The sequence below is a fragment of the Natrix helvetica genome, assembly GCF_964273705.1.
Source record: "Natrix helvetica genome assembly, chromosome: 3".
In the NCBI taxonomy this organism is placed as follows: Eukaryota; Metazoa; Chordata; class Lepidosauria; order Squamata; family Natricidae; genus Natrix; species Natrix helvetica.
Window position 1 is genome coordinate 174,682,324 of NC_138549.1, and position 14,845 is coordinate 174,697,168.

A 14,845-nucleotide genomic window follows, 5' to 3' on the forward strand; every position below is an offset into this window, starting at 1 on the left:
CAAATCCGGCGAAACAACTGGCCGCTGTGATACAATTCTGTTGATGCAATAATAATAATAATAATAATAATAATAATAATAATAATAATAATAATAATAATAATAATAATAATAATAATAACAGTTGCCGGCCCCAGCCCGGATGAGAAAGGAGGAGGGTTGGGGTCAGGTTGGCAAACTGGCCCCATAAAAAAACTCGCCATCCCATACTACATGGTGAAAGAAACAAATAAAAATTCTATACCGCATCGGTTGTCGCGCGGGTTAACAAGGGCCGCGGCGGATGTTGAGGTCCCTGGACATCCGTCGACAAGTGGGCTACAAGTGGACCAGCCAACAAAACGACAAAAATATAGTGCAGATGAAAACCGTGCCATAATGGCCTGTTATTACAACTCAGAGCCTGGGAAAAGAGGTTATTTAAAGCGAATGTATGAATTATGGAAACAACAACATCCAGATTCAAATGTTAGTGAACAACGACTTGCAGATCAAAGGCGATTTATTACACGGAATAAAGTGTTTAGTGAAGTTGAACTTGAGGAAATTCAAGCAAATTGCAAAACTAAGAAAACAACATCACAAGCAGAAATAACTGATACTCAAGACACACCTAAAGGCATTGTAGTAGAACTCCCAGAAGAAGCTGTCGGGGAGAAAATAACAACACTATCACCAGAACCAGTTATCACTGAACCAACTGATGAACTAACTCAGAAACAAAATGAACTGAAGGACAAGATCATGGAGCATTTTCTGCTTAATAAGGAACGGCAACGTCTACCATCATTAAAAACTGTGCCTAAGAAAATTTTGGCCCCTATCATGAAAATGGTTAATGCAGTGCTTTCAACAATTGAATCGGGATCCATCTTGGAAACGAACCAGTTAATGTACAGCGCAGCCGCAATAGTCACTAATGAACTAGGCATTAAAATCAAAGCCCCTAGTTACACAACAGAAAAAGCATCAAAGCCAAAGTGGAAAATCCGATTGGAACAAAAAGTCAAAAAATTAAGGGCAGATGCTAGCAATTTGAAGAACATGCGTGAGCAACGACTTAGAAACAACAAAATTATAGATCAGCTAATCAGAAGGTATAGATTGGATACAAGAAACATCAATGAAGCTGTAGAGATTGTAAAACAGCAGATAACAGCAACAGCTAGGAAAATTGAAAGATATGAGGCACGAATCATCCAATACAAACAAAATCAGCAATTTCGATCAGACCAACGGCGTTTTTATCAAAGTCTTAATGTGAATGATGACACCAAAAGTCAAAAACCAGAAAAGCAGGCCACAGTTGAATTCTGGAAAGAATTGTGGGAAAATGCAAAGGACTACAATAAGGAAGCAAAATGGATACATGACTTTGAGAAAAGCATTGGCAACAAACAAATGCAAGTATTAGAAATAACAACTGAGATGGTCAAAAATCGAGTAAAAAAAGTAAAGAATTGGACATCACCTGGAAAGGACCAATTACATGGTTTCTGGCTCAAATATCTGACCAGTTTACATGCAATATTGGCCAGGCAACTGAATGAGATTTTACAAAATGGCCAAATTGATGAATGGTTGACAACTGGAAAAACATATTTGATTCAGAAAGATGCAACTAAAGGAACAATACCTGAAAACTACAGACCAATAACATGCTTGCCAACAACCTTCAAATTACTCACAGGCATTATTGCAGATAACATTATGGATTATTTGGAAACAAACAACATCTTGCCAGTAGAGCAGAAAGGCAACAAAAGAAGGAGCAGGGGCACAAAAGATCAGCTCCTAATTGATAAAATGATATTAGAAAATTGTAAGAACAGAAAAACGAACTTGAATATGGTCTGGATTGATTACAAAAAGGCATTTGACTCATTGCCACATAGTTGGATCATAAAATGCTTAGAAACAACTGGCATTAGCAAAAATATTACATCCTTTACTGAAAAGGCGATGAAACAATGGAGAACCGAGTTGGCAGTAGGGAATGAGAACTACGGAATGGTTAATATCAAGCGAAGAATTTTCCAGGGTGATTCACTTTCACCTCTTCTCTTCATCATCGCGATGATCCCATTATCAGTAATCTTAAAAAAAATGAAATTAGGCTACCAAACAGCCAAAGAAGCCGAAAAAATTTCGCATTTATTATATATGGATGATTTGAAACTCTATGGAAAGTCAGAAACAGAAATCCAATCATTGACAAACACAGTCCGAGTATTCAGCACCGATATTTCAATGAAGTTTGGCATGGAAAAATGTGCCACTGTATCCATAAAAAGGGGCAAAATCACTGCGTGTGAGGGAATTGAAATGCCCAATGGCCAACTAATTAAATGCAACGAAAATGAAGCCTACAAATACTTAGGCATTCTGCAGTTGGATGACATCAAGCATGGAGAAGTAAAAACTATTGTCAGGGGAGAGTACACCAACAGAGTTAGGAAAATTTTGAAATCTAAATTGAATGGTGGAAATACAATCAAGGCCATAAACACCTGGGCAATACCAGTTATAAGATACACAGCTGGTATAGTTAACTGGACACAAGCTGATTTGGACATTTTAGACCGAAAAACCAGGAAACTAATGACAATGCACTACAGTTTACATCCACGTGGTGATATTGATAGACTATATCTGCCCCGGAAATCAGGTGGCAGAGGATTATTACAAGTGAAGCATATAGTTGAAGAAGAAAAACATGCACTGGCTGATTATTTAAAAGAAAGTCAAGAACATCTATTAATCGAAGTAAAGAACAAAAATCTATTGAAGGCCCAACAGACGAAACAAGAATACAAAAAAGATGTGATAAAATTAAGAATGGAGAGTTGGCAGAACAAAGCATTGCATGGCCAATTTCTGGAAAAAATAAAAGATAAAGTGGACAGTGAAAAAACTTGGTTATGGTTAACAGCAGGTACATTAAAGAAAGAAACAGAGTCACTAATCCTGGCTGCGCAAGAACAAGCTATCCGCACAAATGCCATTAAGACCAAAATCGAAAAATCCTCTGATGATGCCAAATGTAGACTTTGCAAAGAGGCTGATGAAACTGTTGACCACATACTCAGCTGCTGTAAAAAAATCGCGCAGACTGACTATAAAATGCGGCACAATTCAGTGGCACAAATGATCCACTGGAATTTGTGCAAAAATTATAACATTAAAACAGCAACAAACTGGTGGGAACATAAGCCTGAAAAAGTCGTCGAGGGTCAGATGGTCAAGATCTTGTGGGATTTTCGCATACAAAGGGATAAAATACTGGCTCATAATACACCAGACATCACACTGGTTGAGAAAAAGAAGGTTACAATCATAGACATCGCAATACCAGGTGATAGCAGGGTCGATGAGAAGGAACATGAAAAAGTCGCTAAATACCAGGACTTAAAAATTGAAATCCAACGATTATGGCACAAACCAGCAGTGGTAATTCCAGTGGTAATTGGCACACTGGGTGCTATTCCAAAAGCACTGGAATTACATTTAAAACAGTTAAAACTTGACAAAATCACCATCAGTCAAATGCAAAAGGCTGCACTGCTTGGATCTGCACGTATATTACGAAAATATGTTACGACGTCCTAGGCCCCTGGGTGGGGCCCGACTAGTAATCAATGCCAAATCCGGCGAATCAACTGGCCGCTGTGATACAATCGTATAGTAGTAGTAGTAGTAATAATAATAGTAATAGTAATAGTAATAGTAATAGTAATAGTAATAATAATAATGTTCTAATTGAGGGAAGACCAGTGGTTGAATATTGCCAATTTAGAGAAGATTTTTATTCCTTCTGCAAAATCAGCAGAACTTCTGTGACTTCATGTACTGTTACTTACGCAGTAACTTAAAGTTTAGAAACTGATCCAAATTTACAAAGAGGAAATGGGAGTTCCTCTTTTGCTATTTCCACAGGAGGAAAGGCCAAGAAGGCGAAGTCACGGCAGATGTTTCTGCTGCTGCTATTGGCATGGCTGCCTTGAGCTCCTTCAAGAGAATCCCTGCTCCTCTTCAGCTGCTGCTGCTGTTGATGCTACTCCTTCTGCAACATCTGGGTGAGTGTTGACAGCTGAGATCAGGCGGGCTCCATCCTCAGATTTACAACTGGAGTAAATTCCGGTTCCAGAAGAATATTAAGACTGCTTCAAACCTACAGGGAGAAGATAAGATTTCACTGAAAAAGCCAGTTCCAGATGTTAGATTTGGGGGGAGCCGGAGAAGATTTCTTTCATTGATTCCACCCCAAGTGGCTAAGTGAGGAACAAGTTAGGAAGAACCTCAGAGCTCTGGGATTCTGGAGATCTAGGGACACCTACTTTGAGTTGATCCTTGGGGTGGTGGACTTCAAGATATTGGGACCACACCTTCCATAACTCACACAATCTGGGTTGGAAGAAGCTTAGAGGTCATCTCATCCAAGCACCTGTTCAAGGCAGGAGTCCTCACACCATCTTAAAAAAAACGGTTGGTCATTTTTTTCTTGAAAGCCTCAGTGATGGGGCCACCAAAACTCCAGGAGGAAAGCTAATCTATTCCTCTGATTAATAGTTCTTACTGTCAGGAAGTTCTACTTCTTGACCTCTTATGGCCTTTTTGCTTTAGCTGATATACACAAATGCAAAACAAACAGAACAATAGAGTTGGAAGGGACCTTGGGGGTCTTCTAGTCCAACCCCCTGCTTAAGCAGGAGACCCTATACCAGGCATGTCCAAAGTCTGGCCCGAGGGGGGGCAATTGCAGCCCATTTTCAAATTTCGAGTGGCCCACAGCCTCTTCTCCCCACCAGAGTTATTTGTTTCGTCTTTCATCAAATAGTCCATTTGCATTTAATGTTAATGGCTCAAAGAATGTCAGGCTGAATGGTCGGCCTCACACACTTTCACCTCCCCAAATCTGGCCCTCCTTGCAAAATGTTTGGACACCCCTGCCCTCTGCCATCCCCAACAAATGGCTGCCTCGTCTCCTCTTGAAAACCTCCAGTGTTGGAGCAGCTACAACTTCTGGTGGCAAGCTGTTCCACTGGTTAATTGTTCTAACTGTTAGGAAGTCTCTCCTTAATTCCAGGTTGCTTCTCTCCTTGATTATTTAGAATAGAATAGAATTTCTTTCTTTCTTTTTTCTCTTTCTTTCTCCCTCCCTTCCTCCTTCTCTCCTTTCTTTGTTCCTTCCTCCCTCTTTCTCTTTCTTTCTTTCTTTCTTTCTTTCTTTCTTTCTTTCTTTCTTTCTTTCTCGTTCTTTCTTTCTTTCTTCCTTCCTTTCTTCCTCCCACCCGTTTCCTTTTTCTTTCTTTCTCCCTCCCTCCTTCCATTCTTCCTCCCTCCCCCATTCTTTTTCTTCCTTCCTTCCTCCCTCCTCCTCCCTCCCTCTTTCTTTCTTTCTTTCTTTCTTTTTCTTCCTTCCTTCAAACTCCCTCCCTCCCTCTTTTTCTTTCTTTCTTCCTTTCTTCCTCCCTTCCTCCATCTTTCTCCTTCTTTCTTTCTTTCTTCCTCCCTTCCTTCCCTTTGTTTCTCTCTTCCTCTTCCTTCTTCTTTCTTTCTTTCTTTCTTTCTTTCTTTCTTTCTTTCTTTCTTTCTTTCTTTCTTTCTTTCTTTCTTTCTTTCTTTCTTCCTTCCTTCCTTCCTTCCTCTTTCTTCCTCTCTCTTTCTTTTTCTTTCTTTCCTTCTTTCTTTCTTCCTCTTCCCTCCCTATTTCCTGTCTTCCTCCCTCTCTCGCTCCTTTTTCTTCCTTCCTTCCTTCATTACTCTTCCCTCCCTGCCTCTTTTTCTTCCTTCCTTCCTTCCTTCCACCCTTCCTCCATCTTTTTCTTTCTTTCTTCCTTCCTCTCTTTCTTTTCTTCCTTCCTTCTTTCTTCTTACATTGACCTTCATGAGATGACTAGCCAATTGTCTCAATTTCCACTTCTTAAGCTCTCTTTCTCCTTCTTTCTTTCTTCCTTCCTCCCTTCCTTCCCCTTTCTTTCTCTCTCCCTCTTCCTTCCTTCCTCTTTCTTTCTTTCTTTCTTTCTTTCTTTCTTTCTTTCTTTCTTTCTTTCTTTCTTTCTTTCTTTCTTTCTTCCTTCCTTCCTTCCTTCCTTCCTTCCTTCCTTCCTTCCTTCCTTCCTTCCTCTTTCTTCCTCTCTCTTTCTTTTTCTTTCTTTCCTTCTTTCTTTCTTCCTCTTCCCTCCCTATTTCCTGTCTTCCTCCCTCCCTGCCTCTTTTTCTTCCTTCCTTCCTTCCACCCTTCCTCCATCTTTTTTCTTTCTTCCTTCCTCTCTTTCTTTCCTTCCTTCCTTCTTTCTTCTTACATTGACCTTCATGAGATGACTAGCCAATTGTCTCAATTTCCACTTCTTAAGCTCTCTTCTCCCCTTCCATTCCTTTCTCAGACCCCTACAAATTTTCACACAGCCAGCCCTGAAAGAAATCACCCATGGACACTGTAAGGAATCGTAGACATAGAAGGAACATCACCCATCGGCCACTGTCTCTAGAAGAGGGGTGACTACTTTCTAGAGGAAACCTACCGTATTTTTGGACTATAAGACGCACCAGAGTATAAAACACACCAATATTATGAAGAGGTAAATTTAAACTACACGTTTTTGCGCTCTGCAGTCCTCCCAAACCCTCTGCACACCTCGTTTTTTTGCAAAAAGGGGGGAGGCATGCAAGCCTTTGGGAGGCTTGTAGAGTGCTCCTGGGGGCTGGGGGGGGCAAAAAAGAGCAAAAACGACCCCCTTTTTTTGCTCGTGTTTGCCCTCCCCAGACCTCAGGAGCACTTTGTAAGCCTCCCAAACCCTCTGCGTGTCCATTTTTGCAAAGGGGGCGGGGTTTTGGTAGTCCAAAAATGCTGTATTCAGTATATAAGATGCACCCAGATTTTCACCCTCTTTTTGGGATGGGAAAGGTACGTCTTATATTCCAAAAAATACGGTAATTACAAATGTGTCTCTTTGTGTTTCAGTTGTTAGAGGACAGAACATGGAGATAACACAATTTCCAGAAACCATATTAGTGGCACCCGGAGACACCATCACTCTACTATGTAAATTGACTGCAGCAAGTTTACCCAAATTCGTGCTGTGGTACAAAGGGACGGACAGAAACCAGGACCCCATTTTCAGTGATTATCAAGGAGCTTCCAATCGGGGGTTGAGGCTCTTCCCAGGATCCAACACGGACTTCAGCATCAACATCAAAAACGTCCGTCCTGAAGATGCCGGGACCTACTATTGTGTGAAGGCATTCAACTCAGAGAGAGAGGTGGCTTCGGGGGAAGGCACTCTGGTCTCCGTGATCAGTAGGTGGCCCTCTGCATTTGATTTCTGGGGATGGAGGGAGATGTTCCCAGTCAACCATGAGACACGTGCAGGGGAGGGATTCAGTCGGTTCGGACTGGTTTAGGTGAACCGGATGCTAATTTTAACCTCTGGTTCACCGAACCGGTAGTTGCAAGGACTAGCTGGCCCCACCCCTCCCTGGAGTCTCCATGCGGCCCATTTAGTGCACGGCCCACAGGGAGGTTCTGGAAGGGTGAAAAACGGGCCTCGCAGAAATTCCAGAAGGCTGAAAATGGGCCTCTGGAGCTGGGGGAGGTTGTTGTCTCCCTCCTGGAGGTTTGAAAAAACACTCCAGACCCTGGGGAGGGTGAAAACACCGACTGTGATGCAGGAGGCCAAGTAGGCCACGCCCACCCAGCAACCGGGCAGAGAACCAGTTGCTAAAATTTTTGAATCCCACCCCTGGACATGTGGGAGTAAATCCCATGTTGAAACATTGAGTCTCTCCAACCGAAAACCATCTCGTGGTCTCCTGTATTGTTTCTGGGCAAGGTCAACTGATGTCTCTCTCTCTCTCTCTCTCTCTCTCTCTCTCTCTCTCTCTCTCTCTCTCTCTCTCTCTCTCTCTCTCTCTCTCTCTCTCTCTCTCTCTCTCCCTCCCTCCCTCCCTCCCTCTCTCTCTCTCTCTCTCTCTCTCTCTCTCTCTCTCTCTCTCTCTCAGCCATGCCATTGAAGCCTGTGATTCTTGGCCCCAGAAGAAGAATCATGGCAGGATCTCGGGCCTCCTTCATCTGCTCCGCATGGGGATTTCCCCAGCAATGGATCATTGTCAGGTGGTTGATTGATGGGGAAAGAATACCAGCTCCCCGGGCCAACATCCTGAATTTGTATGAAAATCAGAGCATCTCGTACCGAGCGGAGAGCACAGTAGAAACCCTGCTGGAGCAAGGAGACGTGAGGTCTCAGCTGACCTGCCATATCCTATACCCATCGTTGGACGGTCCTCTCCAGCAGACCGTCGCACTTGGGGATGTCCTAAGAGGTAGGTGAACCTTGGGTTGCCGAGACGGATGAGGCCATCGAGTCTTAACATGGTAAAGGGACCTCCGAGGCACCAGGAAGACCCAATTTCGTATCCCATGGAAGCATACTGAGACCAACCACATTTTTTCAGCCCATGCTACCTCACAGGGCTGCGGTAGGATCCCACCCTTGTCTTCTACCATCTTCTGCATGCAGGAACCAGGAGTTTGAAGCTCTTCTGACTGATCTCTTTTTCTCCTTTTTTTGCTCAGTTCCTCCCAAGGTGCGTCTTGAGACCAACCCACCTTCCCCCGTCCAGCTGAACTCCTCAGTGACGGTCACTTGCAACACAGAAAGCTTTTACCCAGATGATGTGGAAGTGGGGCTGTTTCCCAAGGATGCCCAAATCCAAATAGCAAAGTTTGGCGTGAAGACCACAAATCCGGATGGGACCTTCTCCCTGAAGACCTACCTGGAGGTGATGGCCACTGAAGACAGGAACCTCTCCATGTTCCTCTGCGAGGTTGCTTTGCCTGTTTCCCAAATTGTGGCCAATTTAACCACCACACTCATCATCACCAGGCCACTTAAAGACTTGGGTGGTAAATCAGAAGGTAAGTGTGGATCTACTGAATTTTTCTTCTGAACCTTTATTGATTTACGTCCTGTAAGGTGGTTTTTTTTCCAGATTTGTTTTACATGATATGAAATACAAATATAAATACAATAGCAGAGTTAGAAGGGACCTTGGAGGTCTTCTAGTCCAACCCCCCTTCCTAGGCAGGAAACCCTATACCCTTTCAGACAAATGGCTATCCAACATCTTCTTAAAGACTTCCAGTGTTGGGGCATTCACAACTTCTGGAGGCAATTTCTGTTCCACTGATTAATTGTTCTAACTGTCAGGAAATTCCTCCTTAGCTCTAAATTGCTTCTCTCCTTGATTAGTTTCCACCCATTGCTTCTTCTCCTGCTTTCAGGTGCCTTGGAGAATAGGTTGACTCCCTCTTCTTTGTGGCAACCCCTGAGATATCGGAAGACTGCTATCATGTCTCCCCTAGTCCTTCTTTCTCTTAAACTAAACATACCCAGTTCCTGCAACCGTTCTTCATATGTTTTAGTCTCCAGTCCCCTAATCCTCTTTGTTGCTCTTCTCTGTACTTTTTCCAGAGCTGTGCTCTATTAAACAAAATAATAAAAATGCCGACTGGGGAAATGGTATAGGGCAGTGATGGCGAACCTATGGCACGTGTGCCACAGGTGGCAGCCGGAGCCGTTTGTCAGGGCACGTGAGGCACTGCCCTGTCAGCTGGCCAGCACACATGCGCGTGCTGGCCAGCTGAGTTCACTCTTTTTTAAAGCCATTTCCCACCCTCACCAGGCTCCAGAGCCTTTATAGGAGCCTGGGGAGGGCAAAAAGAGCCCCCCCGAAGGCCCTCTGGAGGCTTCAAGAGCTTCCCTAAAGCCTCCGGAGCGCAAAGAAACGGCCCTATGGGCAAACCGGAAGTTCAGAAATGGACTTCCTGTTTGCTCGGAGGTTCATTTTGACTGCTCCGGAGGCTTCAGGGAAGCGTCCTGAAGGTCCCTCAAGCCTCCGGAGGGCTTCCGGGGGGTGGGGGAGGCCTGTTTTTGCCCTCCCCAGGCTCATATAAAGCCTCTGGAGCCTGGGGAGGGCAAAAAAAGCATGTAAAAAATGGGGGGGAGCGTCTGTAGTGCGCGCATGCGCACCGGGGTGTGTGTCGCAAACTGCATTATGGGTGCGGCACGCCCGCACACTACCCCCCTGCGTTCCCCCCACTTATTGCACGCGAGCCAAAAAAGGTTCACTATCGCTGGTATAGGGCCTCCTGCTTGAGCAAGGGGTTGGACTAGAAGACCTCCAAGGTCCCTTCCAACTCTGTTTTGTCAATCCACTGTCTTTTCTCCACAGACTCACAGCAACAATCCATCCTTGTTCTCTGCATCGCGTTTTCCTTGACCAAAGTAGCCATCCTTCTTTTCATCTCCTGCCTTTTCCTAATAAAAGTGTGTGGACGCAGGAGAACAAAACTTCACTCTGGAACATTCCAGGAAGTGAGACCGTCTGGAGCATCAAGTTAGGAACTCCAGTTCCCCACGGATTTTCAGGATGAGAAAGGATCCCATTAGGGAATCAATAACAATATGATTAAAAGGCTTGTATAATGAGCAATTCACTCTGCCAAATGTATAAGCTTATAAATCTGTAGAATCAATACGGAGATTAAAAAGAAAAATAACTTACTTTGTTCTGCCATGCTTGGGACTTGATCAAATCTTCCTTTAAAATGTAAATGCTAATTCTTTATTTTTTAAAAAAGAGAGGGAAAGAAAACTTGTTAGAGTTTGTGGCAATCATTTGCAGAAGAAACTTGTTTATATGCAACAACATAAAACATGATGCAGGTATACAATACCCATGCAGCTCTTACAACGCAGTAGCAGAACCAGAACTAAATTCAGAAACACAGAAGCTATAAGTACAGAACTTACCGTATTTTTTCAGAGTATAAGACGCACCGTTTTCCCTCAAAAAAGAGGCTGAAAATCTGGGTGCATCTTATACACTGAATACAGCATTTTTGGCCTCCCGAAACCCCACCCCCTTCACCAAAATGGCCCTGCAGAGCCTGTAGGAGGTTTTCAGAAAGCTCCTGGGGGCTGGTGGAGGCAGAAATGAGTGAAAGAATGTGTCTTTTTTTGTTCAATTCCCCCCCCCCCCCAGCCTCCAGGTGTATTCTACAAGCCTCCTCAAGGCTATGCATGCAATTTTTTTTGATAAAAAACGGGCCTGTTTTCATGAAAAAATGGACTGTTTTTTGCTCGTTTGCGGGGGGCACCCCCCCAGGAGCAGTCTGCAAGCCCCCTAAAGGCTATTTATGTCTTTTGGGGGGGGAGGGGCCCATTTTTGCAAAAAATGGCCCTTTTTGGGAGGTCCGCAGAGTGCAAAAACTTTTTTAAAAAATTTGCCTCTTCAAAACTTTGCTGTGTCTTATACCCCGGTGCATCTTATACTCCGAACCCACAAATGCCACCCCTGGCTGGCTCCGCCCACCTCACCCAGCCCCTGCCAGTAGTCTCCACACAAGCCTGTTCATCATCCAAGTTAAGTCCAGGGCCCACGCAGAGGCTCTGGGAGGGCAGAAAACGTGACTGCCGGAGGTTCTGGAAGTCCGGAAATGGGCCATTTCCTGCCTCCGGAGCTCAGGGAAGCAGTTCTCGGCCTCCCAGGGCAAAGCCACCCCCCCCATACTGTGGTGCAGGAGGCCAACTAGGCCACACCCACCATGGCCACGCCCACCGTGGCCACGCCCACCCAGCAACGGGGCAGCGAATCCATTGCTGGAACTTTTGAAGCCTCCCCCTGCTCACGACAGATCCTGCTTCTTAGTCACCAAAGAGTTCCCATTGCCTGGCTTGCTGTTAGGGATGTCCCAACTCATAATTCCTTATACGCCGACACTCCTCCCTTTATGATTGGAATAGACATAAACCTGAATGATTTAATCCTCTTCCCATGGTGCCCTCCACCCAATGGCTTTTGTCATTGTATCTGCCAGATTGCCTTCTGAAGGACAGTGGACCAAGCTAATTAGTTTACATTTGATGGCTTCCCTTACATTCCAATATTTAATATCCAGGTGCTTGCTTCTATTCTTTACTCTGTCACCTGTGGCCATTTTAATGCAAGCATCATTACAATAGAATAGGAGATAATAGGAGGGAATAGAATAGAGAATATAGACAAGAGAATGGAATAGAATATAGAATAGATTAGGAGAGAACAGAATAGAGAATATAGACTAGAGAATAGAATAGAATATAGAATAGAATAGGAATAGAATAGAATAGAATATATGTTAGATTGGGTAATGAAAGGCACAAAAGGCAGATTCTGCTTCCGGTCTCTGAGGACGACGGACATGTTGTCTGCCGTTTGCCGTCTTGGTGGGCTCCCCCTGATTCAGGGGGGGCACAGGGTGCCTTGTAGGGGCTCCCTGCCGAAGGGGAGGCTTGCTGGAGCCCCCTGGAGCGGCGGCGGCCGCAGGGGGGCTGCCAGCTTTGCCCTAGGGGGTGCGCAATCCACGTGCGCCTTCGTCCTGAGGAGATCGGAAGAAACGCTCTATGTGAAGGCAACAGCTGACATGTGGTGAGAGGGGAATTCCCCCGGGGTCTCTCTTTTTCTTCTCGGAGCAATAAGTAAATAAGGATTAGCAGCTTCCCTAAGACTCTTCGATCTTGGAAAAGTGTTAAGATTGGAGAGGGGGTTTTCTCCCCCCCCTCTCGGAAAAGCGGCTTTACACGATCTCACTCGCGGAGGAGAGTGAGAGAATTGGAAAAAAAAACCTTTTGATATTCACTTCTTTCAAGCAATGGGACAATGACTTGCTAGAACAATTGCGAAAGAAAGAATGTGAGCTGACTTTATAAACTATGAATGGAAACTTCTTGAATGGTTGTTCTCTGATCCCCTGGGAGGGCTGAGCCAAAATGGAGTTTCTCCTTCCTTTTCTACTGCCGTTACAAATGAACTGTCGCTTTTGAAAAATTTTCTGGGTTGGAATTACTATACCCCAGTGAATCCTAGCGGCATCTCTTCGTATAATCTTCCTTGGGCTGGAAAAAATTGATTTTAATTGGCGGGGAGCTGTATTGAAAGACTAATATCCCACATTGGACTTTGCCTGCCTGTGGATCTCCCCTGACGGTGCACTTCTGCAGACGCCATTTTTTCTGTCTAGACTTATAACTTTCTCTGAGTTTTGCAATGCCTGTGAAAAAGCCGCCCCCCAAACCAGCGTCGGCTCCAACACCATCTGTTTCAAGTCCTGTTCCCCAACAAACACAATTATCTTCTTTTTTACAACCTAAAGCTTCTGAGGGGGAACAGCTGTCTCAAGTAATGTTTCAACAAATGTTCCAGACGCTTATAAAGGGACAGGATGAAATTAAAAAGTAGTTGGCGGACTTAAAGTAACAACTCAGAGAGAATCAACAACAAACTTCACAAAATAGACAGAGAATAGACGCCCTGGAGGAGGGTGCTGTGGGGATGAGAGAAGAGGTGAAGGCACTGCAAAAAGATAATGCTGGAATTGAAAACTACATGGAAAAAATGGAATTTGAAAGGATGTCTTTCTTTCTTAGATTTCAAAATATACCTGAAACGGAGGGTGAAGATTTAAGAGCGACTATGATAACAATGTTAGCAGACTATATTAAGAGAGATAAACAACAGCTAGGGTGGGATATTGACTTGATATATAGAATTAATTCAGCATATGCTAGAATACACAATGCTCCAAGGGAAGTTCATGTTATATTTTTTAGAAAGACTACAAGAAAGAGATGAGATTCTAAGGGTTCAAAGGGGGGAACCTTTAAGATATAAGGATAAAGAAACAACCATTTTAAAGCAGATACCAAAAAGAATAAGAGATAAGAGGAAGAAATTTTACTTTTTAACTAAAAATTGTATGAAAAAAATATCTGGTTTAGATGGTTAATTCCAGAAGGGTTGTTGATTTTCTGGGAGGGTGGTAGAGTGAGAATTAATACAGTGGTGGATGCGGAAGCCTTCATGGAAAAACACAAGATCCTTCTAGACGGAACAAGTGACAGTGCGCAAGATATGAAAGGGGGAGGGGCCATGGCTCAGCCAACAGACAGGGGAGATGAGGCAGCAATGAGACTCAGGTCACAGAAATGAATTAAAAGTACATTGCAATTGTTAATATAATGAAATGGTTAGAAGTGATATAAAGCATGATTGAAGATGTTAAAGAATTTGAGGTAAACCTAAACTGCTAATATGTATGTAATAATGATATTTTGATATATATAAAATGAGAGAGACATGTAAGATCTTGGGGGAGCACCACCTTCCATATGATGTAGCTGTCAAAATTTTTCTGCACACTTATGTACCCTTTCCCCCAAAATATTTGTAAAAACCAATAAAAACTTTTTATATATAAAAAAGAAAGGCACAAAAGGCTAAGATAACAACAGCTCTTTATTTGGTCAAGTACAGGCATCCACTGAGTGAGAGGTCTGGCAGCTCCCTTTTTAAAGGGGAGCTGGCCAGCATTTCAGCCAATCAGGTCTCTCTCTGTTCCCGCCTGAAAAGAGAGGACCTGACTGGAAACTACTATTTTCCTTGCAACAACTAGAGGGGAGGAGTATCTAACACCCCTCCCCTCTAGGATGGAACATCCTAACGAGTGACGCAGTCACGCAGGTAGGCGGGCTTCTGGATCGACCTGCTGGACCTGCGCAGTTCAGACGGTGGGGTTTCTCCGTGCTGGGCAGTCGAACCTGTTGCTTCTCCGGACTCGTCGGGTGGAAACTCCTGGAAACTTTCGGAGGCCTCAGCTGGCACCGTTGGCGGAGGACTCGCCCGTGCCCCGTCAGAGTCAGATAAGTCCCTGAGTTCCTCCGTAGTGGTCTGTGGGTGGTGTGGCTCAGCCTGTGATGAGGTTGGTGGCGTTTGCCAGAGTGGGGAGTTCTCCACTCGTCCCCGG

The 14,845-nt window shown here is 44.1% G+C and overlaps 2 protein-coding genes and 1 long non-coding RNA gene across 6 annotated transcripts in view; 2 read left to right on the forward strand and 1 right to left on the reverse strand.

The window, feature by feature from the left end:
* Nucleotides 1-10,481, forward strand: part of LOC309390417 (tyrosine-protein phosphatase non-receptor type substrate 1-like) — a 14,574-nt gene extending 4,093 nt beyond the window's left edge. The window contains exons 1-5 of one of the 2 annotated variants that reach the window (XM_081949753.1): nucleotides 3,942-4,076; nucleotides 6,965-7,300; nucleotides 8,002-8,322; nucleotides 8,576-8,917; nucleotides 10,234-10,481. In XM_081949753.1, the coding sequence (XP_081805879.1) occupies nucleotides 3,992-4,076; nucleotides 6,965-7,300; nucleotides 8,002-8,322; nucleotides 8,576-8,917; nucleotides 10,234-10,403 (1,254 nt within the window). In that variant the 5' untranslated portion in view covers nucleotides 3,942-3,991 and the 3' untranslated portion in view covers nucleotides 10,404-10,481. Of the gene's footprint in view, nucleotides 1-3,941; nucleotides 4,077-6,964; nucleotides 7,301-8,001; nucleotides 8,323-8,575; nucleotides 8,918-10,233 lie in introns of those variants that run through there. The other variant, XM_081949752.1, reaches the window with a different exon arrangement.
* Nucleotides 1-14,845, reverse strand: part of LOC309390475 — a 134,482-nt gene that overhangs the window by 79,414 nt on the left and 40,223 nt on the right. The gene's annotated exons all lie outside the window — the stretch shown is intronic.
* Nucleotides 1-14,845, forward strand: part of LOC309390423 (signal-regulatory protein beta-1-like) — a 102,969-nt gene that overhangs the window by 75,411 nt on the left and 12,713 nt on the right. The window lies entirely within an intron of this gene.